General features: G+C 30.1%; 3 protein-coding genes and 2 non-coding genes across 9 annotated transcripts; 1 reads left to right on the top strand and 4 right to left on the bottom strand.

The window, feature by feature from the left end:
• Positions 1-2772: 2772 nt before the first annotated feature.
• On the bottom strand, positions 2773-7353 carry LOC148199841 (cyclin-dependent kinase D-3-like). Of its 5 annotated transcripts, XM_088114247.1 has the most exons (8): positions 7152-7353; positions 6911-7053; positions 6076-6374; positions 5884-5992; positions 5034-5159; positions 4321-4556; positions 3930-4241; positions 3464-3666 (listed from the first exon to the last, which is right to left on the bottom strand). In XM_088114247.1, exons 2-8 carry the CDS (start codon positions 7013-7015, stop codon positions 3525-3527), a joined length of 1329 nt encoding a protein of 442 aa, XP_087970373.1. In that variant the 5' UTR covers positions 7016-7053; positions 7152-7353; the 3' UTR covers positions 3464-3524. The 5 variants fall into 5 exon arrangements, with proteins under 5 accessions (XP_087970374.1, XP_087970373.1, XP_087970372.1 ...); XM_088114248.1 differs by lacking the exon at positions 3464-3666 and adding an exon at positions 2773-3438 and having other exon boundaries at positions 6911-7353; XM_088114246.1 differs by having other exon boundaries at positions 6911-7353.
• Positions 7354-10136: 2783 nt separating this feature from the next.
• On the bottom strand, positions 10137-10209 carry TRNAK-CUU (transfer RNA lysine (anticodon CUU)). The gene has a single exon. It is a non-coding gene; the product is annotated as a tRNA-Lys (tRNA).
• A 1673-nt stretch (positions 10210-11882) lies between these two features.
• LOC148199839 (putative GPI-anchored protein At4g28100) lies at positions 11883-14864 on the top strand. Its single transcript, XM_088111695.1, has 2 exons — positions 11883-12812; positions 14068-14864. Exons 1-2 carry the CDS (start codon positions 12144-12146, stop codon positions 14404-14406), a joined length of 1008 nt encoding a protein of 335 aa, XP_087967821.1. The 5' UTR covers positions 11883-12143; the 3' UTR covers positions 14407-14864.
• A 460-nt stretch (positions 14865-15324) lies between these two features.
• TRNAK-CUU (transfer RNA lysine (anticodon CUU)) lies at positions 15325-15397 on the bottom strand. Its single transcript has one exon. It is a non-coding gene; the product is annotated as a tRNA-Lys (tRNA).
• Positions 15398-19798: 4401 nt separating this feature from the next.
• LOC148199837 (uncharacterized) lies at positions 19799-23168 on the bottom strand. Its single transcript, XM_088111299.1, has 3 exons — positions 20926-23168; positions 20443-20845; positions 19799-20364 (listed from the first exon to the last, which is right to left on the bottom strand). The coding sequence occupies exons 1-3, from the start codon at positions 22371-22373 to the stop codon at positions 19990-19992; spliced, it is 2226 nt and encodes a 741-aa protein (XP_087967425.1). The 5' UTR covers positions 22374-23168; the 3' UTR covers positions 19799-19989.
• Positions 23169-26959: the final 3791 nt, after the last annotated feature.

Raw genomic sequence — 26959 nt, 5'->3', positions numbered from 1 at the left:
CTTTTTAACAACGCATATTGTAAGACCCATAAAAAAAAAAAAATATATATATATATATATATATATATATATATTTATAGTAGTAAATTTTAGTATTTTATTAGTAATAATAATTTTAATGGATAGAAAAATGTAAATTTTGGATATAAAATTATAGTAATTTTAGAAGGAGAGGTTCAAATTTTTGGTAACTTATTTAGTAAATTTTTTTAAAATTGAATAGTAAAAAGTAAATAGTAAATAGTAAAAAGTGAATAGTAAAAATAAATTTTCAGCATTTGGATTCCTTAGCATGGAAGAAAGTAGTAGGTAGAAATTAGGATCAGATTTGGTGAGAAAATGATTGAAATATTATTTTTAAATAATATTAAAATAATAAATAATATTAAAATATTAATGAATAGTAAATTTTTTTTTTACTATAAATAGCCATGGGAGGGAAGGTTATTCTGCACCAAGAGAAGAGGAATCAAGTGAGAGCTTGAGAAATAGAGAAAAAAAAAAGAGTTAGGGAGAAATTTTTAGTTGCAAGAAGAGTAGAGGTTCTGAAGGGTTTCGGAGAAATAAATTCAGAGCGAGAGAAGTCTGGAATAGAGGTAGGGGAGCTAACCTTTCTATGTTTTTATATTATGATTTAATAGTTCTATGCTTTTATATTATGATTTAGTATTGTTTTATTACTATTCATATATTGAAATTCCGCTGTGTGAATACTGTTAATGCTTACTGTATGTTAATCTATATTGAAATTCAGTGTTAATATTATATGTTGTTGTTCTGAATCTGTAAATAAGAAATTTGTTAAAAACTAGTTGAGGAACACTTTGGCTAAGGAAAGACTTGGTACTTAAGTTGTCCATTGTGACGCACCTCTCTTTCCTGGAAGTCTACTCGACAAGTTTTTAACTTAAATCCTATTGAACAGATTGAGTACTGTTAAATTATTATGCAATATATTGAGTTTGTGTGATTTATGCGATGATTGTATTTTATTATATTGCATTTGAATTTATGCATCTGAACATGTTATGAGTATTATGGGGAGATTTTGTAGGGGTATAATGTGAGTTGAGGAAAATGAGTATGGCATGAGTCTCGTGGAGAGATTCAGTAATATTATGGTATTTGTGTATATGTTGATGTTGAGGGTCCCGTAGTTGGAGGTTATCCTGATACTCTAATAATCATCTAGTCTCAAGTAGAGAGGGATGAATTATGTGGTGAGAGGAGCAGGAGGTCCTGGTCTATGTGTCGGTTTTGGACATAGTGAGGGGATTAACCTTGTGAATGGTATGAAGTATTTTGAAAGTGTATTTGTAAAAAGAAGTAGAAGTCATTACAAGTGCATAACCTCCCGTGACCGCTCATCAACGCATCATCCGGATGAGTGTCTATTGGGTATTGTGGTGTCTATTGGGTATTGTGAGACGAGTGTCTAATAGGAATTGTGGTATGAGGGTGTCGAACATAATTATTATATGATGTTTATATCAAGGTAATTATACATGTTTTATAAATGATTTGTTGCATGTTAGCTCACCCTACTTGTTTGTGTTTGTTTGTGTTTGGGTATGTGCGATGATCGTATAATTCGTTATACGGGAGCAGATGAAGGAATGTCGTCTGATCCAATGCCAATGAAGAGAGAGAGACAGAAGAATAAGCTAGAAGAATTCGAATTATATTTATGAGTTTATAGTTGAAATCTGAGTTTAAAACATGTGTAGACATATATTAACTATGAATTTATAAGTGTGAGATTACGGGATATTACCGTAAATGTAATGTTACGATATATAAATTATGAATTATCCAGCGTGAGATATTGGGATGTTACACATATGACCTGTGATCGGTCAATTTTAAATATTTTTTTTAAAATTAAATTCAAACAGATCAGTGACGACACTTATCCTATTATCAAAAAATTTGTTAAAAAAATTGTTAACATAACCTTGTTATAAATGATCAATTGCAGTTTTCTCACCCATCTTTAATACAGCTGGTCTATTATGGACTATTTAAAAAATAATTAACTTTTTAATATAATTTTATTCTTTTATATAAGGTTAATCTATTTTTTTAATATGAGTGAATAATTTTTTTAAAATGTTAATTTAATTTAATATTTCACACTTGATTTATCCTTGTATTATCTTGACAGTGCATAGTTGAATTATGATGTTATATATTTTAAATCCCGTACATCCCTATCACAATTTGATACATACAAATCTACTGAAAAATGATATGCGAACTTTTCAAATTAATATTTATACAATTTGGTACACTTATCTAAAAATTAACATTTTTAACCATTTTTTCTAAATTTAATTTTAATCCACTACAACAAAAATCTTTAAATAACAATTAATTTTAGAAATAAAAAGTAATTAATTACTATAATAACTAACTATTTTTGTCTCTAAAATTAATTGTTATTTAAGTGTTTTTGTTTTGGATAGTGATTATATTTTATGAGCGATAACGCAATAGTTAAAAGAAGTTTCTCTACAATGATTCTTTTATGGAAAAAGGAACACGTACATGATAAGAACATTAATACATGATAAGAACATGTGTAATTAATTATTTGTTGTTCTTTTCTACCTTTCTGAAACAACTTTCAAAAAACAATACATTTTTTTTCAAAATTAATTTGCACACAAACATGCACGACAGCATCTCCATCTAAAACTGCTATAAGAAACATCAGCAATGCTTTAATTAGCACACAGTGCAATAAGACAGTAAATTAAGCACACACTGAAATGAATGTCAAAATCATTAGCTTGTTAAACAAAAACTAAACCAAGGTTCTGCACATTTGAAACCAATAAGGACCAAACACGGCACGCCAGAATAGCATGCAATCAGCCAAAATCAACCACAATGTCTACAAAAAAAATTTTGATCAGTGCAAAACCTATTTGAAAACCCCCCAAGAAAATACATATCATACACTTTGAGTGTAAACAATAATTTCTCTTTGTGTTGAATAACAAATCAATGTTAACATCCAGTTTTCCCCACCATTACTTTGTCAAGCGTCAGACAAGGGCTCAAGAAAAAGCCCTCTCAACCAAGGCATCCATGAAGAGATACAAGTTCTGTTGAATGCTGAGAACAAAAAATTCAGAGCAAAGGGATCCAAAGAGTACGGTTACTTATTTTTTTAATCTATGATAGTTACTTTCAACTCTCTTGAACTAGTATATAAGTGAGATGCTATTCCGCTGTCACTGCTACGTTCTTCTTCCTTTAAAAATCAACATAATCATAGTAGCTTCATGCAGAGAGAGAAGGAAGGAATGACATACAAGCGAAGCTGATTCGCAGTGTTTTTTCTCGTTGTACCGATGCAACCATCATAGAATATTTCATCCTGGTTGCTAAAATTCTAGATCTAACTTTCTTTTTAAATGTGATCTGTCAGCACTGCAGAACAAGAGATAAAATTAATCAATTAAATAGCACTTACAAAGATAAATTGAAAGACAAAAAATGTAGTACACTTTCATTATTCAACTCTGATAGAAAAAATGCAATTGCATTCTACACTTCCCTTCCCCGTTAAGCTTCTCATGATACTCTTGATGGATTACATATAGAGTAAAAATATTTAACACCTCACTCACACTAACAGCATTTTGGGTCTCCAACATCCTAGTCATGCAGAAGGTTGGGAATCAAAATGGTTGCAAGAGTGTAAGTTGCCACATAAGAAGTGTAGCACAGAAATAAGGTGTAATAACTGATAGCATTGCTGTTATCACATAGCTCTATCATTTAAATTTAGCAGAATTTATTAACTTCACACTCTACCTGTAGATTCAATTTTATACTCAAATATTTAACATAGTATATAGAGCCTTGATTACAAACTATTAGGCCACTTAGAAAATGATAGGAGGATCAACATGTTTTACCTGGTAATTGTAGGTCTATTTGGAGGTTTCAATCCAAAAAGAGAAAAATCTAGGGACATTGGAACTGGCTCATTTTTGCCTGTATTATCAGCAGCTGCCTGTCTGACATTAACACTATCATCAAACTTATCTCCTTGCAAAGAGTTGCCTTCAGACCCATCACGCCCTGGCATTACTCTCCTAGACTTTCTAGGAGGTGACAAGACCGTAGGACCTTCGTTTGAAATTACATCCGAAACCTTAGATTCCTTCTTAGGAGCAGGTCTTGGAAGTTTAACAGGATCTGTGGGCAGAGGTGCAGAAGAGAAGTACCTAAAATGGAAGGGCAAAGATTAAAAATCGGAACAAGAAAGGAAAGAAACTATTTTTCTTAAGAGAATGATTACGGTACCTGTGCTCTAATGCCTGCTGCACTGAAATTCTAGCTTTTGGATCATAGGTAAACATCTTTGACAACAAATCTAAACCATCGTCACTTGCCATTGGAAACAAAGAACGCAAAGGTGGAGAAGGAACATGTTGATATTCAACATAATCAGGTAGGTAGATCATATCGGGCCACTGAGAAGGAGATGGAGTTCCAAATGCTGCGAAAATTTTTCCTAATTGATCAATATCACTTGAACCCTACCAAATCACAAACACAAACTCATGAAATCACCAGAAGAAGTATAGCTAAGTACACAAAAACAATACACACTCTGAAATTAAAAAGTAAACCAGTGACGTAAAAGAATTATCAGAACAGGAATAACATGGAAGCAAAAGTTAGTGTCAATAATGTAGATAAGCACCATATCCAACAGCTTCTGAGCAGTAAAACAGTTTCTAAAGGCTTTTTATTCAGAGTGCAATTTGAACTAAAAGATGAAGTCAAATAGTTAATATCATACACACACAGAAAAAAGGTTTAATAGTTTCTCATGCAAATGGTCAAATTCCTAGAAAAAATCCATGTATTCCAGAATTTTCTTTCTAGTTTAGACATAATTAAAAGTTCCCAGATAGTTTTGGGATCTATTGATTAATTTTTAACTTTCAAAAAGTGAATATATATCCTTTGCTTACTAGTTCATCATAATCACCATGACAATATTGGTTTACCTGCAAGAAGGGTCGACGAAGAAGAAGTTCAGCAAAAATACAGGCTGCGGCCCAAACATCTACCCCTGGACCATACTGCTTGGTACCAAATAATAGTTCAGGTGCTCTATACCACCTTGCAAACACCTATTCATGTATTAAGCGTCAAAAGTGCATACCAATTAAGAGAAGTTCAAGGTACAAACATAAGAATAAACATAATAAGTTCAATGGTACACGGAAGCTAATATCTAGAGGAGGCAATGAAGACATGATATTCAAAAGAAACACTTTTGTTACAAAGAGGCTGATAAGTAATCTTTTACTAATTCAACAAATAGTACTCCACTCTTCAGGAAATGAAATAGTTGTTTATCCTAAAGAACCACCATCTTAAAACATATTCACCAAAAATCTAGAATACTTCTACTTCTAATTACATGTCCATACTTTTTTACCCATAATATTTCTTTTTCCTTCCCTTATTTGCTTTAAGTTTTGGGCCAAAATCAGGCAGTAATAATAGAGACTTCATGGTAAAAGCAGCTTGACTTACATTGTGTGTTCCTACAAATTTGAACTAAAGAATCATACAACACTAAATTTGATTATAAAATGTCTATGGAGAATTATTTTCCAATCATGTAAATTCTAACCATCCAAATTCTAGGCAACTTTACTAGTTTTATTATGGAAGAATATGAAGAAAGTGGAATAATTAACAGATTATTTGAGTCTTATTTAAATTCACAATTTACTCAGAATGCTGATATTAATTAAAGAAACCGGTTCCAAAGTCCTTCCTCTAGTTGTAGGGATTAATCTTGCATACTTAAAGGATTCACAATATATTGTGCACAAAGAAGCAAACCTGATGAGTGAATCTGCGGTCTGGGCTTCCAAATACCCTAGCTAAACCAAAATCCGCAAGTTTCAGTTGTCCGTTAGATCCTATCAACAAATTATTTGGCTTCATATCCCTGAAAATACATAACAAAAGCTCTGAGCTCAGAACTAAACGCAAGTAACGACTTAGAATGAACATGTAAGTAACATAATCTACCTATGTAACACCCATTTCTTGTGGCAAACAGCAAGGCCTTTAAGTGTCATCTGAAGGTAAGATTTTATATCACCAGGTGAAAGAACAATATTCCGGTCCCGTATAACAGCTTCAAGGTCTGTCTCCATGAAGGCAAACACAAGATGTAAATTTCCTTTATGTGGAAAGGCATCAATCAACTCAATAATGTTTGGATCTTTGAGCTCCTTAAGCAGTTTAATTTCTCTGAGAGCTGTAAAATTGACCCCTTCTTTCTGCTTGCCAAGCCGGATCTTCTTAATAGCCACAGTCTGCCCTGTCTGTCCATGCAATGAATACATTATAATTAGAAGGCCCACAAGATAACAACAATAATAGTAACCGTACCATTGTAATATCATCGTCATTATTAAATAAAAGGCCAGTTCATGAAGACGTGTGCAGCCATTATTCCACAATACAATCAAATAATACCCAGTGCAATAAAATCAAATAGTAGCCACCACCAACACAAAAACGAATAATAAACGGAAACTGGAATACCCAATTGCAAGTTACCACAAAAATGCATAGTTTTACCAAATCCATTTTTAAAGAACTTTAAAATGCATACATTCACTTTCCACATTAAGGTTCTGGATGAAGACTTATTTTCCTCTTATCCAAAGATTTTCTCAACCAACCTTCAATACAGGAGATTTCAACTCCTTTCCAAGTTCCAAATTTTATTCATACCCAATTCTCACAATCCATAGAAAAACATATTTCCCTAAAAATACCGTCGTAATTTTGTTCATAAGTGTTCTTTTACTTTGTTTTTCGAAAAGAACAAAGGGAAACATTCGAAAAAAGCTACCTGCGTATCGATGGCTTTGTACACAACCCCGTATGTACCTTCACCCAGAATCTCACGCTTGAGATACCTATCGGCTACTTTCTTGGACAGATCGAGTTCTGACATTTTTTGTCCCCAAAATTGGCGGAGAAGATGCAAAGAAACTATCAAACACAGCTGAAATTCAGTAACAAAATTGCGAATTTACAAGTGGGTCATCTAGAAATGGCTAGGGTTTCTGGTGGGGGAAATCGCAATTTACCTATTGCAGTTGAAATTCAACCGGAAAATTGAGAATAAACAAATGGGTCACTGGAAAAGGCTATACTGAAAGAAGAGTGTTGTGTTGACAGCGTTTTACTCAGTGGTGTGTGTGAGGGTAGAGAGAGAGAGAGAGAGAAATAGTGAAGAACAGCTATAGAGAAAGAAAAAAAGAGAGAGGGAGCGTTAGACAAGTGCAACGGCTACACTCCTACACCCATTTTACTGAATAAAATAAATAATATAATAAACGCGCTTTTAGTTGTTTTATTTATTTATTATTCACAATAAATACCTTTCTAGTTCCTCAAATTTATGGACAATAATTGATAGGTCTCTAATATTTATTTCTTTTTTCATTCGGATTCATGAATAAATTTTTCTTTAACATTTAACTCTTCTCTCCCTAAGTTAGGACCCACATGTTTACATTATAGATTTTCGAAAATTAATGGCTTGTTTGGAATTTTGCTATTATAATACATTATGATAGTTTATAATGATTTCTAAGGTGTTTCTAGAGGGTTGTTTCTTCCAATTCAACAATAATATTTAAATACTTAGCTTAATTTGATTTTTAGAAGAAAAATGGAATTTTTCAAAGATTAGCAATGCTAGATGTTACTATAATTGTGAGTAGTTCTCATTGGTTTAATGGTTTTTAAAGTTTTTATATTAAGAAGGGAAAATCTTAACTCCAAGTGCTACAATAAGGTATTTCTAATGTAGAGGGTTGTGTCTTCCTATTCAATAATAATATTTAAGTATTTAGCTTAATTTGATTTTTACAACAAAAATGGAATTTTTTTTAAGATGAGAAACTAATATCATTGTGAGTAGCTCTCATTGGTTTAATGATTCTTCAAGTTTTTATGTTAAGAAGGGAAGATCTTAACTCTAATAATTGTATGTGCTACAATTAAAAGATGTTTGAGACAAGGTCTCAATAACATTAAAAAATCTTTGAAATTTGTTTCACATGTGTCTTTTATTGAGAGTATTTGTTAAATTTGGTTTTGGTTTTGGTTAACAATGGTTAACAAAAAGCAAGAAAGTGAACAAAAAGAAACATGAATATTTGAGATTTATTTAGTGAAAGAGTTAGAAATGTTAAAGATGATGGTGTATTTTGTTTGTAATTGTTATTTTATTAGTATTTAGAAGAGTTGCTAGAAGGATAAATGTTGTTATTAAAAACTATGTTTGTCGAGTAATATAAATCCTTTTTTTTTATATTATGCAAAAGTTATGATATTGTATAAAGAAATATCAAAGATGGGATTTGAGTCATAATTTGAAAGTTAGGGATTCATTCCATTACGTGTAAAAGCATTTGGAATAAAGAGAGAATGCATTTCAAAATCAGATTCTCTCCAAACTTATTTTGAGGGCAATTTCATATCATTTTGGTTGTGAAATCGTAGAGTTGGTATAATTTTCATAACTTGCGTTGGTTGAAAATTTAGTACATAATAGATTACGTGACAACTTAAGAGTTTGAAACACTTAAAGCAAAATTAAAAATGATGTTTTTTTTATCATAATTTTATTTAAAATTTATTTTTTTTAACTTTTTTGGGACTTTTTTTAAGGCTTAAAACAATTAACACTAATAAAGTTTGAGATTTTTTTTCTTGAAAAGGTAAAGTGTTAAAAAAATAATTTTATACTTTTTTTTCTTGAATATATGAAAGAAGGATTTTACTTTTTGAATCTTGAGTCTACTCTAATAATTACTTAAAGCTTATGCTTGTGTTGCCTTTCTTTTATTTGTGATATAATAGAGTATCAAATAACATTAATAGGATTTTGAGTTTTGAAAATATAATAGAGTATCAAATATCTGTGATATCTCAGTCATAATGTTTTAAATATAAATAGTAAATAAATATTTTTATTCGTATATCAAATATATTGTAAAACATGGAAAGTTTTCCTAAAAATATAGTTTAAAATATATATATATATATATATTAACAAAATATTTTCAATATTTTTTCTTGTTTTAATATTTGTTTATTTTCTTATTAGCTCATTGTTAATGATAATGGAATGATCGAATTTATTCTTCTAAATTCTAAGTCTCGTTATCTTTTTATAGGATGGTTACATGTCCTTATTAATCAAGAATAAAAAATTGGGGCTAAATATTCAACTTTAATAGTCATTTTGATTGTATTATTTGACTTTATCTTTATAATATAACATCTAACCTCTTATAAGTCAAAAATTACTTTATCCTCTCATTCAAATTAGTTTTCACTGTGGTTACTTTTTATATTTCCTCACATTACATTGAATGTTTTTAATTTAATTTATTTATTGAAAAAATAATTAATATAATAATAACACAATGATGGTACAATAAATATAATTGTAATAACGTGGTCACTATGAAATTAATAAAGGAAAAAAATTATATTAACTTAATTTTTAAAAGAAAAATTAAAATTAATATCAATAAAACATAATGAAACGAAATTAAAAAAAATCGAGGAAAAGAATCATTTAACCGATATTCTACTTAAAAAGATAAAGTATTTGGGAGGATCATAAATTTTATATTTTTCAAAACAAATATTTCAGATATAATTTAAATTAATTCATAAACATTGCGTCGTAATAAAAATAAATAAATTTCGAATAATACAGAAATTTTGAAATATATTTTAAATTATATTTTTTATAAAGTATACAAGTTCATAAATAATCTTTTCTGTTGTACTAAAAAGTTATAAGTTGGGCCATTATAGTAAAAAGTAAGCCCATTGGGCCAGATTTTAACTTCAAAAAGAAAAGCCTCCTCATGTTAAAAAAAACAAAAAATATACGCCCGCCGTGGGGCTCTACAAACTGAACTAGATGGGCATTTTACTAAACTACAAAGTTATTAATTGGGTCAAAATAGTGAGTAGTTGGGCCACTAGAGTAAAAACCAAGCCCATTGGGCCAAGCCTCTGAATATTGGAAAAACAATATGAAAAAACGCCCACCGTGGGGCTCGAACCCACGACCACAAGGTTAAGAGCCTTGCGCTCTACCAACTGAGCTAGACGGGCATTTTACTTTATTTCAAAACAAAAGAAATTTTATAATTTTATAGTTAATTATCTTTTACATGGGAAATCAAATAGATTATAATATGATTTTTTTCGTTGATTAATATATTTTTTAATCTAAAAATAATAATTAAAATTAAAATACCCTTGATAAATAAAAATAGAAATTCTATTTATGTATCTTTTACATAGTAAGGATTTTGTTTACAATCACTGATATGTTATAAAAATTTATTATTTGATACTACTTATCTTAGTTTCACATTAAATTAAAAATTTATTATTATTACTAGTGGGAAAAGAGATATTATATGTCTTTATACTTTTTATGAAAAAATAGTAGTGGGTGATTTGTAATGTTTTACTTTGTTAAATAAATTAGTTATTTTTAATTTGTGTTGTTGATATGTATCTAATCAGCATTTATAATATTTTTTAAATGTTTAAAAATATAATTAAGGGTAAAATAAAGCTATAAAATATGTACAATTTAAAATATAATACGAATTAATGTTACTTGCCAACTCAATGAACACAGACATCCATACAAAGAGAATGCATTTAAATGGATTTATAATTCTACAATATTTTAGGTGGTCTTACAAATTTTTTAATCAGTTTTAAACTTTGATAAATTTTGAAAAATATTTATATCTACTACGACCATGCAACATTGATGCAATCAACTAAATAGAAATACACTGAAATATAGATGGAAGTGTTATTGAATAATGAATGAGATCGAATCAATATTAATAAAATTAGTTTTAATAATTAAACATGTCTTGCATTATAGTTTTAAACTAACATAAAATAAAAAATAAAAAACTATATATTAGATTAGAATAATTTACGAGATAATTACACTATACAATACATAAGTTAAAGTTATATAATATTAAGAACTACACTTACACACACACACACAATCCTGACTAGAAAAAAGAAAACGTAAATAGCACATAAATGATTAGCATGATTAGGGTTTACGAGGGAGGAGTAAGTAAGACCAGAATAAAGGTTGCAACAACTGCTGTTGGAAACCATTAAGATATGGGCACTTCTGAATTACTCATATTCAATAAGAACCTTCAAATCATGTGAAAACTCTAACCATTTCTCTGCACTCACAATGCCATGAATTAAATACACTTTACCTACTCGTCTTCCCACACACTGATCCAAACATCACACAACTAAGAAAAATAATCATTAATTTAGGAGAGAAAAAAACATCCACAAAAACCAAAACTTTAACAAGAATAACGGTGACTTTAGCGGATAAGTCCAGAGTTAATGATGAGAATAATACAAGTACTATAATTTTAAGTCTAACTTTTGTTTTGTAAAGAAAAACAAAATGAAACATCTAATTAAAAAAAATTCATGATCCTACTTGAGACTTTAGATTAAAAAGTGTTTTGAATATGGAGTTAAGGTTACTTGATCAGTTTGCAATTTATTTTAGATCACGTTGAAAGAAGTGCACTGTAAAATAAATTTGATAGTCTAATTCAACTTCACATCATAAGAAGAAATTTGCATTCATTTTGTATACTATAAATTGAGATTAACGTGTGTTAACTAACATGGTATTACATGTTTGATTTGTTCATGATTCAGCGTTCCAATCTCTTCTCTTAACTTTACTCAGGTCGAGTACTTTAGATCTAAACGAGGCAGCATACTGCCAAACTTTTTCCACAACCTCACCACTTTCTCTTTCCTTTTTTTATTATCTCTATATATATTATACAAGAACCCCACCATCTTTTACCCTTTATCTTTCTCTGCCTTTCCCTTTGGTTGCTCCTACCCATAAAACCTATACTAACATCACCACATTTTCTTCTCTTTGGTTAGAGAAAAAGAAAACAACTTTCTTCCATTCCATTCAGCTTAAGCATATACTCTTTCAGTCTTGAATTAACACCATGTCATTGACACTTTTCCTCTTGTGCATCCTTTTCTTCTTCCCTTGCTACCTGTGCCACCCTGACTCAGCTGGAACAAACACCCTTAAACCCATTTTGCTAACCCCATCCAAGCCTTCAACAACAATCCCTGCATTCCCGGAACAGTCTGATGTTGCAGGGTGCCCTCTTACCCTCTCAGACGAGCTCTTTGATGGGATCAACAGTGCATGTGGTGGTGCCAAAAGTGGTGGTGACACGGAGCTCCACCGCAGCAGGTGCTGCCCAGTGCTTGCAGCATGGTTGTATTCTGCATATTCTTCTACTGCACTGGGCATGGTGGGCCATGGGCATAGCAGTGTTCATGGCCACGCTACATCAGTATATGATATGATGCCTTTGCTGCCAGATGACTCAGAAACCTGTGTGAATGAGCTAGGAAAGGCATTGGAAGTGAGGGGAATTGAACTCACCAAGCCTAATGAGACTTGTGATGTGGTTTATTGCTTTTGTGGCATTAGGCTGCACCATTTGACATGCCCAGATGCATTTTCTGTTAGCCAAAGTGGGGAGCTTTTGGGGGATGCAAGTGTGAGAAGGCTGGAGAAGAATTGCTTGAGTAGTAGCACCGATGTCAATGGCTTACCAGGTCTTGGAGGGTGCTCTAAGTGCTTAAATACCCTCTATTTGGTGAGTTTTCCCTATATATGTGCATAAACAAAGCTTACTCTTTTTCTCTTGGGTATTATCTTCATGTTTTGGTGTCATTTGCTTAGTTCGTTGTGACTTGAAAGTTGATGGATCTTGTTGAAAATTGAAGATCAGGATGGTGTTTTGGTTTCATTTTCATCTTCTTCACTCATGTTTGGTACTCAGTAAAGTTTTGACATGCTTTTGCTTATTTGTGATGTTGGTTGCTTTCTAAGCTTTTTCATAGTCTTCACGCGCCTTTGGATTTTGTGTGGTTCACGAACATAGATGGAACCAATGGTTGATTCAGCAACTATTTCTTTTTTTGTCACATGAGAGTTTAGAGAAACCAGCAGCAACTCTAATGTCTCAAAAATCAAGTTCTTAAATAAACTAGTATAGCTGGGATATATTAAGCAATTATAAGTGCAATGTCACTATCTTGGTACTTGAAATGAAGTTGTAGTTTTGAATTATTGGTATCAAGAGGACCGTTTAGCTAACAACATCAGTCATTTTAGATAATTCTCTTTTGGATCAAGTAAGAAAATGACTCAAATAAAATGGTCTTGTTTGAAACTAGCTTTCTTTTTTGTTATGATTTATGACAGATAGTGTCATTTGTTAAATGCTTGAGACCCCATAAATTTTGTCAATTTGACTGTTCTTATTATTAGCCTGTCCTGGTCATAAATGATGGTTTCTTAATATAGAATTTTAGTTGTGTGCTTTTTCTTCCTCTCATATACACCAATAGATCTTTTACTTCTCTGATTCTTCTGAGTCATTCATTCTATTGTCTGTCATGTTCACATTTTTGAGAAAGCACCACACAGTTTCTAGAATTAGATAACACCAACATCACTTGTGATCTGTGTTTGGATTTGTCTTTCTTGTTTCTGATTTTTGCAGAAATGTTGCTAGAATCCTTGCAATCGTTTCAGAATCTTAAAAACTGTCATCTGAAGACTCATACTAGGTGTCACATTTTTTGCTGCATTCAAAAAAACTATTCAGGGCTGCTAACAAAATTAATCATTCCACATTGCCACACATAAAAACCCTGCATTAGGTAGTGTACTAGCCTTGATATGCACATCTGAGAAACCCTTTCTGCTATGAGTGGATGTTATGTTACACCAACCAAGATGCTATTTGAGAAGCTTTGATGCACCAAACCCCTTTGGTGTAATCACTCCTAAGTATTATATGCAACCCCTTTTGATATTCTCATTGAAGTATTACTTCTACGCAGCTTAACAAGAAGTCTTCAAATTCAAGCAAAGCAGAAGAAGACAGGACCACCAAGATCCACAACAAAGACTGTGAGCTTATGGGCTTGACATGGCTTCTGGCAAAAAATAGAACAGCTTACATGCACACAGTTTCAGGGGTTCTCAGAGCTTTGATGTTGAACACCGATGGCTCTTACCCTCAATCTTGCTCTCTAAACAGTGATGGAATGCCTCTTGCTGTGGACTCATCTCAAATCTCTGATCACTCTTCATCAACCAACCTCCAACCACTCATCTCTCTTTCTTTGTTTACTACAACCTATGCATTTTACCATGCTATGATCTTAGCTCTGACATGAGCCAAAAAGGGGTCTCAAACATGACATTTTGTAGATTTGGATCTTTATGTTGTTGCTTAGAAATACAGTTTTTCTCTGTCATGGATTGCAGGGTGTGTATCAAGCGAGATGAGTGTTTATAAGAGAGGACAAGAGAAGTTAACCATGCATGGATGATAAAAAGACAAACTCATGTGTCTTTGACTTTGTTCATTGATCATATGATAACTAAACAACTTTTCATCATAATCATCCATGTGTGGTTGCATAATCTAGATTTCTTTCTTTTACTCTTTTGAACAGACACTCCTCTCACTTGATAAGTATCCCTTGATTGCAATAGGCTGAGGTGTTTGATGTTTGCCACGGTTTTGTTTTGTTTTGGTGGACCACCATAATAGGAACTTGTGAAGTTGTTTTCAAGGGACAACATTCGGAAGTAGTGTTCAGTTATATGTTTCACGGGCAATTTGTGGTTATGGAAAGTCAACTTCAACACCAGAACACACTCATATTCTCTGTTGTCTGCACTGTGTAGTGAGGTTTTGCTACCGATATTATTCCAAAAAGTGGAAATTGACTTTCGAATTATACAACGGAGAAGCCAAAAATGACTTACGAACTATGTAATCCAAAAATAAAAAATAACTTTTTAATTATGCCTGGAGGTTTTTTTTTTCTCTTAACTCTGTGAAACTTTCAAAAGTAATTTTTTATTTCAATTGTACAATTCAAAAGTTCCTTTTAATTTTAAGAAAATAAAAAGTTCCAAATTACACAAACCAAGAAAAACTGGGAAATTTTATATTAATGAGATGAAGGAAAAAATTGCTTAAATTGATGTACAGTTGGACCAAACATATAGTAATTGGGCCATTAGAACAAAACCAAGCGACAGCCCATTGGGCCAAAAACGTAAACAAAGGAAAATACCAAAAACGCCCACCGTGGGGCTCGAACCCACGACCACAAGGTTAAGAGCCTTGCGCTCTACCAACTGAGCTAGACGGGCTTTCAGAATTTTATATTACAATATTTAATATGTACTTATTTTTTGTTTTCTTTTTTTTTTCACTTTTTTCTTCCATTGTGAACGTTACCTACAGGTTGGGGACCTCACCCTTGAGGATAAGGGTGACCCCAATAAAAGCAGAAACTTTTTGTAAGGATCAGTTTGGCAGTCACTCTTGACTCAAGTCTTTGACTATATTAATATTAATCAGAGTACAAAGTTGAAGCCATTCATTTTCTTTTTGGAGCTTTTCGAGTCTTCATAATGAGATATTTTTGCATATATTTAACATAATAATTCATATTTTTTTTAGGGTTAAATATGTTTTTAGTCCTTAAACTATTGACTGTTTCTGGTTTTCGTCCCTCTTCCAAAGTAAGGTACAATTTGGTCCTCATTCTTTAGAAAAACGTTCGTTTTAGTCTTCAAAATTTTGTTTTTAGTCCTCGTTTTAGTCCTCAAAACGATCGTTTTTTCGACTAAAACGAACGTTTTTTAAAGATTGAGGACTAAATTGTACCTTACTTTGGAAGAGGGACGAAAACAAGAAATGGTCAATAGTTTAGGGACTAAAAACATATTTAACCCTTTTGTTTATTATAACATGTTGTTTTACGTCTTGAATTTTTACTTAAAAATTCATTTCCACTGGACTTTTATTTTAGGTATAAATGGATTTTTATCAAAATCTAATAAGAATATTATAAAAGTAATACATCTCTTTTACGTATATTTAACATAATTTCATTTAAATCGAGATGACTGGAGTTAAAACATATATTATCTAATTGATCAAACTGAACAAATAAATGAACTAAAAACTGTTGATGGTCAACAAATCATTACTATAGGCAAACTATCGTGCACGTCAAATTTTAAAAATATGTATTTTTCTTTTTAGTAATAATTTTTTGAACATTTATCTCACTTTTCTTTATAGATATACTAAATACTAAAAGTAAATTAAAAAGTATTTTTGAAAGTAAATAATAAAAAGCCTTTGGGGCTACAAGAAAAATAAATCATATTGAATAATCATGATTTAAGAGAATCGTTAATTTTAAAATTATATTTTTTTGTAAATGACTAAAATAACATTGTTTGGAATTTTAGGTAAAATAGAACATGAAATAATCTTTTGAAAAAGTATATTTAACACTTCTTCTTTTTTATTAAAATATAAGTTTAATTTCTTATATATATATTGATTCTGAACTAATTAGTTATCTTTTCATGAGCATATTCTAATATTACAACATCATCATGCATAAAATAAGTAAATTGAAATATAATAAGTGTCATGCTTACATAGTTTAGTATATATTTATTTTAAACGTATATATCTATTATCTTCATGTGATATTTTTCTAAGAAGCTATGATCTTGGACCATACAAATCAATTATTAAATTAATTTGGATTGATATAACTTTTTCTAAAACATGAAGCCATTGGTTTTGGATTGTATTGTTTGATGAAGATAGTGCAAAGAAAGGATAGAATTTTGTGGATGCCTAATTGGGCCAAATGTATCATTGATGCTATCAACAAGGATTGAAGTATCTAAGTTGAAGAAAAGTTATAGTTTGATGATGAGAAAGAGTGGATCTTATTGAAGTTGTTGACCATAGTAAATAAGTTGTGTTGAAAATGATAGTCACAAAAAGAGACATTAAGATGGATTTTCTTTTGCTCTATTTTCCAAAACCTTGTGGGAATGTGGGCTCTATGAGTCACATCTACATCATCAAGTTGGAATTAGGGTTACATATTCACATTACACGACAAGTGCCAATGAGATGAAAAATATATTAAAAATAAAAAGGATAAGAAATAGTATGGGTTTTCTTATTGTTGGAGGTGACTTTTTCTATGCATGAGAAAAAACTGTATTAATATTGTAGTTCAATATTTGGAATGATAGAATTCTTCTATAAAAGTATGTACATTTACCATCTTATAGAAATGTACATATTATATATATATATATATATATATATATATATATATATATATATATATATATATATATATATATATATATATATATATCAATTCGAGGTATTTTAAATTTTATTATAAAGAATGAAATGACAAAAATATATGCATTCACAAGTATTTGTAGATAAAATTTACGGTGAATAATTAATATTTATGAATATTTATTATTTGTGATTAACAAGTAGAACGTATTTTAATATTTTTATAAATGGATTGACTATGACTATCATACGAGTATTATAAAAAAATTAAAATTAAAATTAAAATTTAATTTATATTTTATTAAGTTAAATTTAATTAAAATTAAAATTTAATTTATATTTTATTAAATTTAATTTAATTAAAATTAAAATTTAATTTATATTATATTGTATATATTTTTTATAATTTTATTTATATTTTATTATGAAAATTTATAATTTATTTTTAAAATATTTTTGGATATTTATGAATATTCACGTATTTTTAAAGAGTATTCAATAAATAACAGGAAATAAGTGAAATTTTTTATTGTATACCAGTAACGAATAGATACTTTCTATACTTATTATTATCCTACAATTGATTTAATTATTTAAAATAAGTTTATTTTTTAATATACGAAAAACATTAACTAAACACTATCAATATAAAAATAAATTAATTGTGTTGTCTTATATATGCTAATTATTGACATTTATAGTAAGTCTTAAATATAATAGTAAGTTTTACTTCATTTACAGTTTTAAAAAATAGTTTACCTTGTGAAATGTTATTTAAGATAATAGTTTTCACATAAATTTAAACAAATTGAAACATGTGAATTTAAACAACTCGTTGTTTTGTATTTTATTCTATTAATTGCTTGAATTAAAATAAAATAAAATAACTGAAAAATAGTCTATTAACTTTTGATTGTGATTTTCTATTTGTTTTGTTTTATAACCCAAATTGTGAAACATGTTGAAATATTTTCGTATTTATGTGTTTTGTTTTTTTAATGGATCAAATCCATTTCCTTTTTTCTATTTTCGTAAACCAAATTCTATCTTAATTGAGTATTGAAATAAAAAACGTCACATTATTATGTCATGTAACAAATTAATTCTCTCCTTATTCTTTATTTCCTTCCAATGATTAACTCATTACACTGACGAAACATGATTTATAAGTATATAAAATATTATATTAAAAGATAAAATCATGCACTAGCACATACCAACTCAACACATCTTTTAAAACTGTCTATGCTTATTTATATCAAGATGTGTAAGCATTTTTTTATATTATTAAACATGGTTAATTAAGTATAGCATTTGATTGTGTATAATAAACACAATGAATGAACAAATGCGTATAAAATAAATATTTATATTATTATTTCGATTTTAAATCTGTCAAATAATATTATTACAGTGAATTATTATTAGTAATTCACTTAGTCAAAGTCATTATGAGTATCAGTTTTATAATTTAAAATTCGTGAGATAATATTGTTAAGATTAATTATTATATATTTAAAATATTATCTATTTTAAAGTGTTGAATTTTTTACAGTTTTATAATTGAAAAATGTCTAGATTGATAATAAAGGAAAAGATATTTAAATTATGTTTAATATTAATTCTTAATTAAATTTAAGACTATTAAACAAGTATAAAAATAATTTGATATTTTAATTTAACAAAAGCTACTTTCTCTTCCTTTCCGTTCAAAGAGGGGCAAACAATTAAAAACGTGGGTTCCATATACTTTTATTGGTTTCCTTTTTGTCGTGACACATTATGAAAAAGCTATTTAAAAATTATTCACTATTTGAAGATTAAAAATAAAGAGGAATTAAAGTAATATAAAGTTATTTTTAGACAATCTCTTTCTTTTATAGGGACTTTTCTAACATTTGAACAAGTGATAGGAGTATTATTTTTAAAATAATAATGATTTTTGGTTGAAATTATTCAATAATTGGTAAGTCCTATGTTTTCTTATTATTTTTAGTAAATTTGAAATGATAGAAAAATGTAAAAGTTTTTGCACGGAGTGAGTGGAGGGAGAAGCCGATCACCGACATTTAACGGCTATAATAGCTGTATGTGACGAATTTGCCCATCAATTATTACAAAGCGACAAACCTCTGTGACTGTTTCTTTGTCCCAAAATATATATATGGTCCATGCATGGTACTCCTCCCCTTGCAAAGATAATATATTTCAATTCTCATTTTTTTTTAATTCACTTTTTTTTTTCTTAAAATGAATTTAAATTGAGTTAAAAAAATTACTCTTTAAAGAAATAAATGTGTTTTAAGTTATTAAGCTTATTGTAATTAGTTTTGATACATTTTAATTAAAAAAAATTATAACCACTTTATAATAAGCAAGGTTGTCAAACTCGAGAGTTTACGTAAACTCGTGAGAGTCCAGTAAACTCGACTCGTAAACTCGACTCGTAAACTCGTAAGAGTTTACTTTGTATGAAAAAAATATAAATAACATTCTAATTCAAATAAGATAACAAAATTATATAAATTGAAATACATAAGTTCATAGAAATATTGTTCATAACATAAAGATATAATGTAAAATATAAATTGAAATGTCAAAGTCTCTATGCCTAATCCTCTAATCCTCTAATAATGGCATCATCATCTCCATCATCATCATCATCATCTAACTCTTCCTCTGATGAATGTTGTGCATCTTCATTGTTCTCAAATGTTATGTTATCAAGATCAAGAGCATCTAAAATAGGATCTGTTGTTGCTCCATCTAAGTGAACATTTTCACTATCATTTTCACCTTCAACTTGATCAATCTCAACAACATCATCTGTCTCTTCAGCTATCCATTCATCATCTGATTCTATGTCATCAAATGGAAGAGCTATAGTTTTTCGAATCTGTCTACTTTTCAGCTTGGAGTTATACATCACATAAACTAAATCATTCATCTTTTTTTGATGTAAACGATTCCTTCTCTTTGTATGAACCTAAAATGAAAGATAATATTTTTAGTGAAGATATAAACATAATAAAGGAATTTATAAATTAAAAATAATTTAAATTACCATTTCAAATGAACTCCAATTACGCTCACATCCAGAAGAACTACAAGTCAAGCTTAAAATTCGAATAGCAAATCTCTTCAACTCTGGAGTTCCATCACCAAACATGTCCCACCATTCCCCAGGATTTAACTCTTTCCTACACTCTTTTGCATCTTCCATTCCAAACAGGCCTCTAGCATTATGAAATTCAACAATTTGTAAATTAATTTTTCTTCTTTCTGCCATATCTGGTATCATTCTTCTCATGCAAAAATACAATCCTTCTTTCACCTCTCCACCATCATCAGATCTAAAGTTAGGTTCATAGTGCAAATGAGGGTTTAGAAAATAGGCAGCTGCATGCAAAGGCCTATGAAGTTGATTATCCCATCGAGCATCAATTATTCTCCAAACCTCTTCATAACTACATCAATCATGCTATATCAGAAATAATCTAACACATAAGTAATTAAACATTGAATGAGTAAAAGTTTGAAAATTTACCTCTTTTTGATATTGTTAAAGTTAGACCTAATCTTCTCTTTTGCACAGTCCATCTCTTCATAAATGAAACCCATTGCAGGTTTTACATCTGAGTCCACTAATCTTAAGACAACCATGAGAGGGGCAGCAGCTTTCAAGCATATGGAGACATTCTTCCAAAATCGGCTATCTAATACTACATGTGCTACTTTTCTCCCCTCTTGTGAAGTTCCAAACTTGCTTGTCTTCCATTCCTCAGAGCTGAACATGGTCAACAACGATGCCTTCAATTCATGAAGACAAGCAAGAGTTAAATAAGCCGTGGCAAATCTAGTCACACCCGGTCTTATAAGGTCTCTACCTTTAGTAAACTTTTTCAATAAGGAAATCAACATTGATCTCCCATAAATGTAAGTTGTAATTTTTCTTCCCTTCTTAATGGTCAATTCATGGACCTTCAAATTTTTTTCAAAATCTTCGAATATCAAATCAATGCAATGTGCTGCACATGGAGTCCAATACAATTTTTCCCTCTTTTGCATCAACAACTCTCCGGCTGCCTTGAAATTTGCAGCATTATCAGTGACAACTTGAACAACATTTTCTTCTCCAACAAACTCGACAACATCATCCAACATTTTGAAAACTTTATCAGCTGTTTTTGAAATGTCTGAAGTGTCAAGTGAATAAAGAAAAACCGTCCCTCTAGGACTATTCACCAAGAAGTTGCAAATAGAACGTCTTTTTCTATCCGTCCAACCATCAGACATAATTGTACATCCAGTTTTCTTCCACTCCTCCTTATATTCCTCAAGATTTGCATCTGTTTTCTTCACAGCTTGTTTCAAGAGCTTCTCTCTAATATCATGATAAGATGGTGGTTTGTATCCAACTCCATACTTACCAATCATTTCACACATCTTTGCAAATGCTGGATTTCTAATTACATTGAAAGGAATGGCACTGGTGTAAAAGAATTCAGCTACTTGAGCATCAACTTCTTCTTTGTATCCTTTTTTCATCATTTGATTTATAGTTGCTTGAACTCCCCCCTTACTAGTAGTAGCAACTTTTTCTTTTCCTTTAAAACCGAATACCTTGTGTCCTCCTTCAAAATTTTCACTTTCTTCCTCGTCTTCACCGATATTTATCTTTCTTTTCTTTAATGAAGCATTCTTAGCTTCTGCAACTACTTTTATCATCAAATTTTTTATTTCATCCGGAACAGAAGCACAAGGCTCAGAATCTTCTCTAGTTCCAGCAAGATGATGCTTAAATCTAAATATGCCTCCACTTACAATCTTTGAGCAATAGTTGCATTTCACTTTTCTTCCATTACCATTAACATCAAATCCATATTTCCATCCAATATCAGATCGGTTTCCTGGAGCATTTTTACTTCTACTTTTACTAACTGATGAAGATACACTTGGATTAACTTCTCCTGAATTTGATGCGTTTCCCGACATAGTGAGGTAAGCTTTTTCACTACAAATATTAAAAATAAAATGTGCAAAAGTTTAAAAATGGAATAAAAACTTGCGTGCAGTGCAGTGCCGTCTCCCCTCTAATGATGTTGTAAAGTGGTGCAGTGAAATGTCCAGTATATTTCTCCCCTCTAATGTACTAAAAGAATAAAAAATTCATTTCCTAATCCTAATATAATTGAAAAACGTAACTCACGGGTTATAATTTTTCAATGATAAAACGTCACCCACCCACCACCAGCGGCTGGAAGAAGAAGAGCGTACCTGCGACGCGAGGAAGGCGGTGAGGATGGCGGCGAGGATGGCGGCGAGGATGGCGACCACGCACGGCGACCACGATCTGCGACGACGCACGGCGACCACGATCTGCGACGACGCACGGCGACCACGATCTGCGACGACGCACGGCGACCACGATCTGCGACGACGACCACGATCTGCAACCGGACCAAGCGCGATCCCGAGCGGAGCACCACGAGCGACGAAGATCAGTGGTGGAGTGAAAACCAGGCGGACGACAGGGACGAAACGCTAAACAGTGGTGGAGTGAAAATCAGGTTTTAAACCCTAACCAAAACGACCATGCTTTTCTTCGTTTCTGGCTTTTTTCGAACTCGTGGAATCGCTGTGCAATCGCGATTCCGAACGATTCCACCGAGTCCATGTCCGATTCTACCGAGTTCAGTCCAAAAACGAGTTTGGTACCGAGTTAACTCGGCAACCATGGCTGAAAACGTAAACTCGGACGAGTTAACGAGTTAACTCGCGAGTTTGATAACCTTGATAATAAGTGACATATAATTGTAAATATAATAAAAACATCGTCACTACTAAATTCAGCATAAAAAATTGATATAATAACAATTTTATAATAAAATAAAATAAAAATTATGTCAGTTATAATAAAACTGACAAAAAATAACGATAAAAATTTAGAAAAAATTGAGTATAGAAAGCGAGTATGTATATTATTTAAAATTTAGAAATATACTATATCAGTTTACTATAACCGACATACAATTTTTTATTTTCTTGGTCTTCCTTCTCCTAATCACATTTCACTTCAATGTGATGTTAGCACTCTTTCCTCCTTGTAGTGCTTTTTTCTCTCACACTAACTCTCGTTTTCTCCCTCCCATTGGTGGCTCCCATCTTCTCCCTTTCATTGCACTTGGTTGTTATCATTTTCTCTCTTTTATCGGTGGTCGCTTCGTTCTTGTAAAGGTCGATTTACCTAGTGTTACTCTCGCTTTGGTCAATCTTGAACACTAATTTGTTATTGAGTTTGTTATTGGTATTTATCGAGACAATATCACACTGTGTTTATTATATTTGTTATATCGGTGTCAAAGTCTCAAACCTCTTTAGTGATAGAGTGCTCATGCAACGATACTAGTATTTGGGAGAAGACATGGTCGATGAGAACACAAACCTCACGGATGTGAATAAAGAAGCAGAGGAAGCAAAGCAAGGAGTGAATGACAATGACTGTAAGCATGAGGCAAAGGCAAAGTGTGTTGTCTATAGTGGAATTAGGGTTTCATTGAAGAATTTGATAATGGAATTAAAGTGAGCCTATGCCAGTTGTAGCATAACTGACATAGAAAAATGAAAACTTATTATATCGGCTGTATCTATGACGGTTCCATAAGTAACATAAATATTATTTTCTAACCGACACAAAAAGTCTTCGACGCTTTAGTCAAACACTAAAAATAAATACATATATTTTTTTTAACCCAACAATGTTAAGGATGTGTTATTTCAAGGGATTTGCAATTTGCAAGAGACTGAGAGCAAGTTATTTGGTTGTTTACTTCCAATGTTGGGTAGATTTGTGAACATAAATTTGAAGGAGAAATGTTGAATTTCATCCTTACATGGATGAAGAGATTAGAGGATAAAAACAGTTCAACATTGATATTTTACACAAATGTCCTTGACTTTTATTTGAATTTATTTTATCAATATAACAATAATAATAACTATTATTATTATAATATTAATAATAACTACGTTTTCTTTTATCTTAATGCTAATTATATGGATAAAATTGTAATTTGACAATTTTATCTATTAAAACAATTTTTATTTATCACATCTATTAAATCATTTACAAAGTTTGATAAACTTTACTTTTAAACCTCTTTACTTTCATCTCTCAATCTTTTAAATAAACAACCTCACTTTCCTCTTTCTATCTCCTCAAATCCATCCATCATTATCCCTCAAATTCACATAATGTTATGTATAAATAAGTTTAGTTAATTCAATTTGATTTGTATTTCAACACATATATAAAACAAGTTGTTTAACCCTCTTAATCCATTAATATGTGATGAGTAAAACCAACTATCCTCTTGTAATCAAATTAAGTTTATTCATTTTTACACTATAAGAAAATCATCAAGGGTTTTAAATAAAATTGAGAATAAAATGTGTGTTATTTTTTTAAATAGGTTTGAAGGTGATAGAGAGTATATTTAGAAGTAAAGTTTGTGAAAATTTGTGAAAAATTTGACTGTGATAGATTAAAATAATGTTTTAATAGATAAAAGAAACTATTACCAAATTGTCCTTGATATTATAAGTAATATAAAATTATTTTTGGATTAGTTGGAATTTTAAAAAATGTTAACGAAATAGTTTTGAAAAAAAAATTATTCTAATAGAAAAAAGTACAATTTATTTGGTATAAGAAAGTTAAATATTTGTAATTAAAAAAAATTGAATCTTTACATTGTTTACTTGCCCACAAGCCCAAATATATGTTTAGGCATTCATGCATAGTAAAAAAAGGAAATACAATGTACAATTGAAGAAAAGTTATAGAACATTTAAGTAAGAACTACTTAATATTTAATGTTTATAATTAATAATTCTTCACAAATATGTTTTCTACACTAAGGATTTCTCTACACTTGTATCCCACGAATGATCACTCTCATATACACATTGATTAGTGGAAACGAACACGCATGATTCCATTTTTATATCTGTAACAAAACATAAATAACAACTCGTTTTAGAGACAAAAATCAATTAGTCATTATACTAACTATTATATATGCCAACTTTATAAAATAAAAATTTTAGATATCTAAATTAGAAATAATTATAATTTATTTGTGAATTGCAATCTAATTGATGACTAATATTAAGTGTCAATATGATGCATGAACACGATGCATGTATTTTATACATTTATTTTACAAATAATAAAAGATAATATATGTTATATACATATTAAAATAGTATCAAAATTAATCAATGATTAATTATTTGAATCTCTAAAATAAATGGAAGACTACTTAATAATTTTAGTATTTACTCAGCTCTTAATAGCTGACTCACTTTTTAATCCATTCTAAAATATCTCACAATCTTACTGATTCACTTTTTAATCCGTTCAAAAATATTTCACAATCTCGTACAAGTATTTTTTTTAATACAATTATTTTATAAAGATTTATATTTTTGATAATTATAAAACGTTATTTTCTATAAAATCCGCATTTTAAATTTGCGATCTGATCGTTACTACTGTATTAATAATATTTAATACAACGATAAATAGTAAAATTTACAAACATGAAAAAGAGTTTTACCGTATTTTCTAATCACAGACAAAAATATGCTTTAATTTTATTGAAATCTTAAATTATTATATTAAAATTATGCTAAAATCATTTTTATTAAATAAAAGTATAAAACCTTTTATATTGATAATATACAATCATTAAACTACAGCAAAATCAATGAATGCGTTTTATAACACGAGCATGTGGTAGGTATGATAATGAACTTCGTGTAAAAGAATTTTCAGTGATTCGAATCTCAATCAATACATGTACATTAATTCCAACCTTATATCTTATAATGTTTCTTTCACTTTACTTCTTCTATTATTTCAATATTTATTTATGATATATCAATAATCTATTTGCAAACCATTATTTTATGGGTTATGTGATTGGATTGTAGGGTTGACACAATATGGCACTCTCATTAATTTTTTCACGTTTAAGTAAATTTTCAAGAAATCAAATTTTAGATATTTAATCTACGGCGTTTTGATATGAAAATGTAGGTTATATTTAAAAAAAACCAACCCTACTAAAAAATATATAATTTTTTTAAATAATTATGTGTTAATATTAATATTATCTTGACTTAGTGATGATGATGTTTGAGTAACGTGATATTATATTTATACTGTCGAAAAAAATACTCATTGTGTTGCTGTGAGAATTTCGAAGAACTCCACAACTTAGATAAATAAATATGGATAATTTTAGTTTTTTGATGCAATGGGGACAAAAGATATTCTTAAAAATTCTTTCATGTGCTTCTGAGGTATCAAATCCATCATGATTCTGTCTTTTAGGTATATTTTTCTTATTGATCCTGTTTTACTTTCTGTTTTTATTTTATTTTCTCAATATATATATATATATATATATATATATATATATATATATATATATATTAGTAAGTTTCACCGGTAAAAAATCGCTTACAACGTTAAGTATTTTGGATTTTTAACGACTAATTCGTTACCGACGTCA

Source organism: Vigna umbellata, chromosome 4 (assembly GCF_029865625.1).
Source record: "Vigna umbellata cultivar VRB3 chromosome 4, Vumbellata_1.0, whole genome shotgun sequence".
Classification (NCBI taxonomy): domain Eukaryota; kingdom Viridiplantae; phylum Streptophyta; class Magnoliopsida; order Fabales; family Fabaceae; genus Vigna; species Vigna umbellata.
This window is presented reverse-complemented; position numbering and strand designations above follow the sequence as displayed.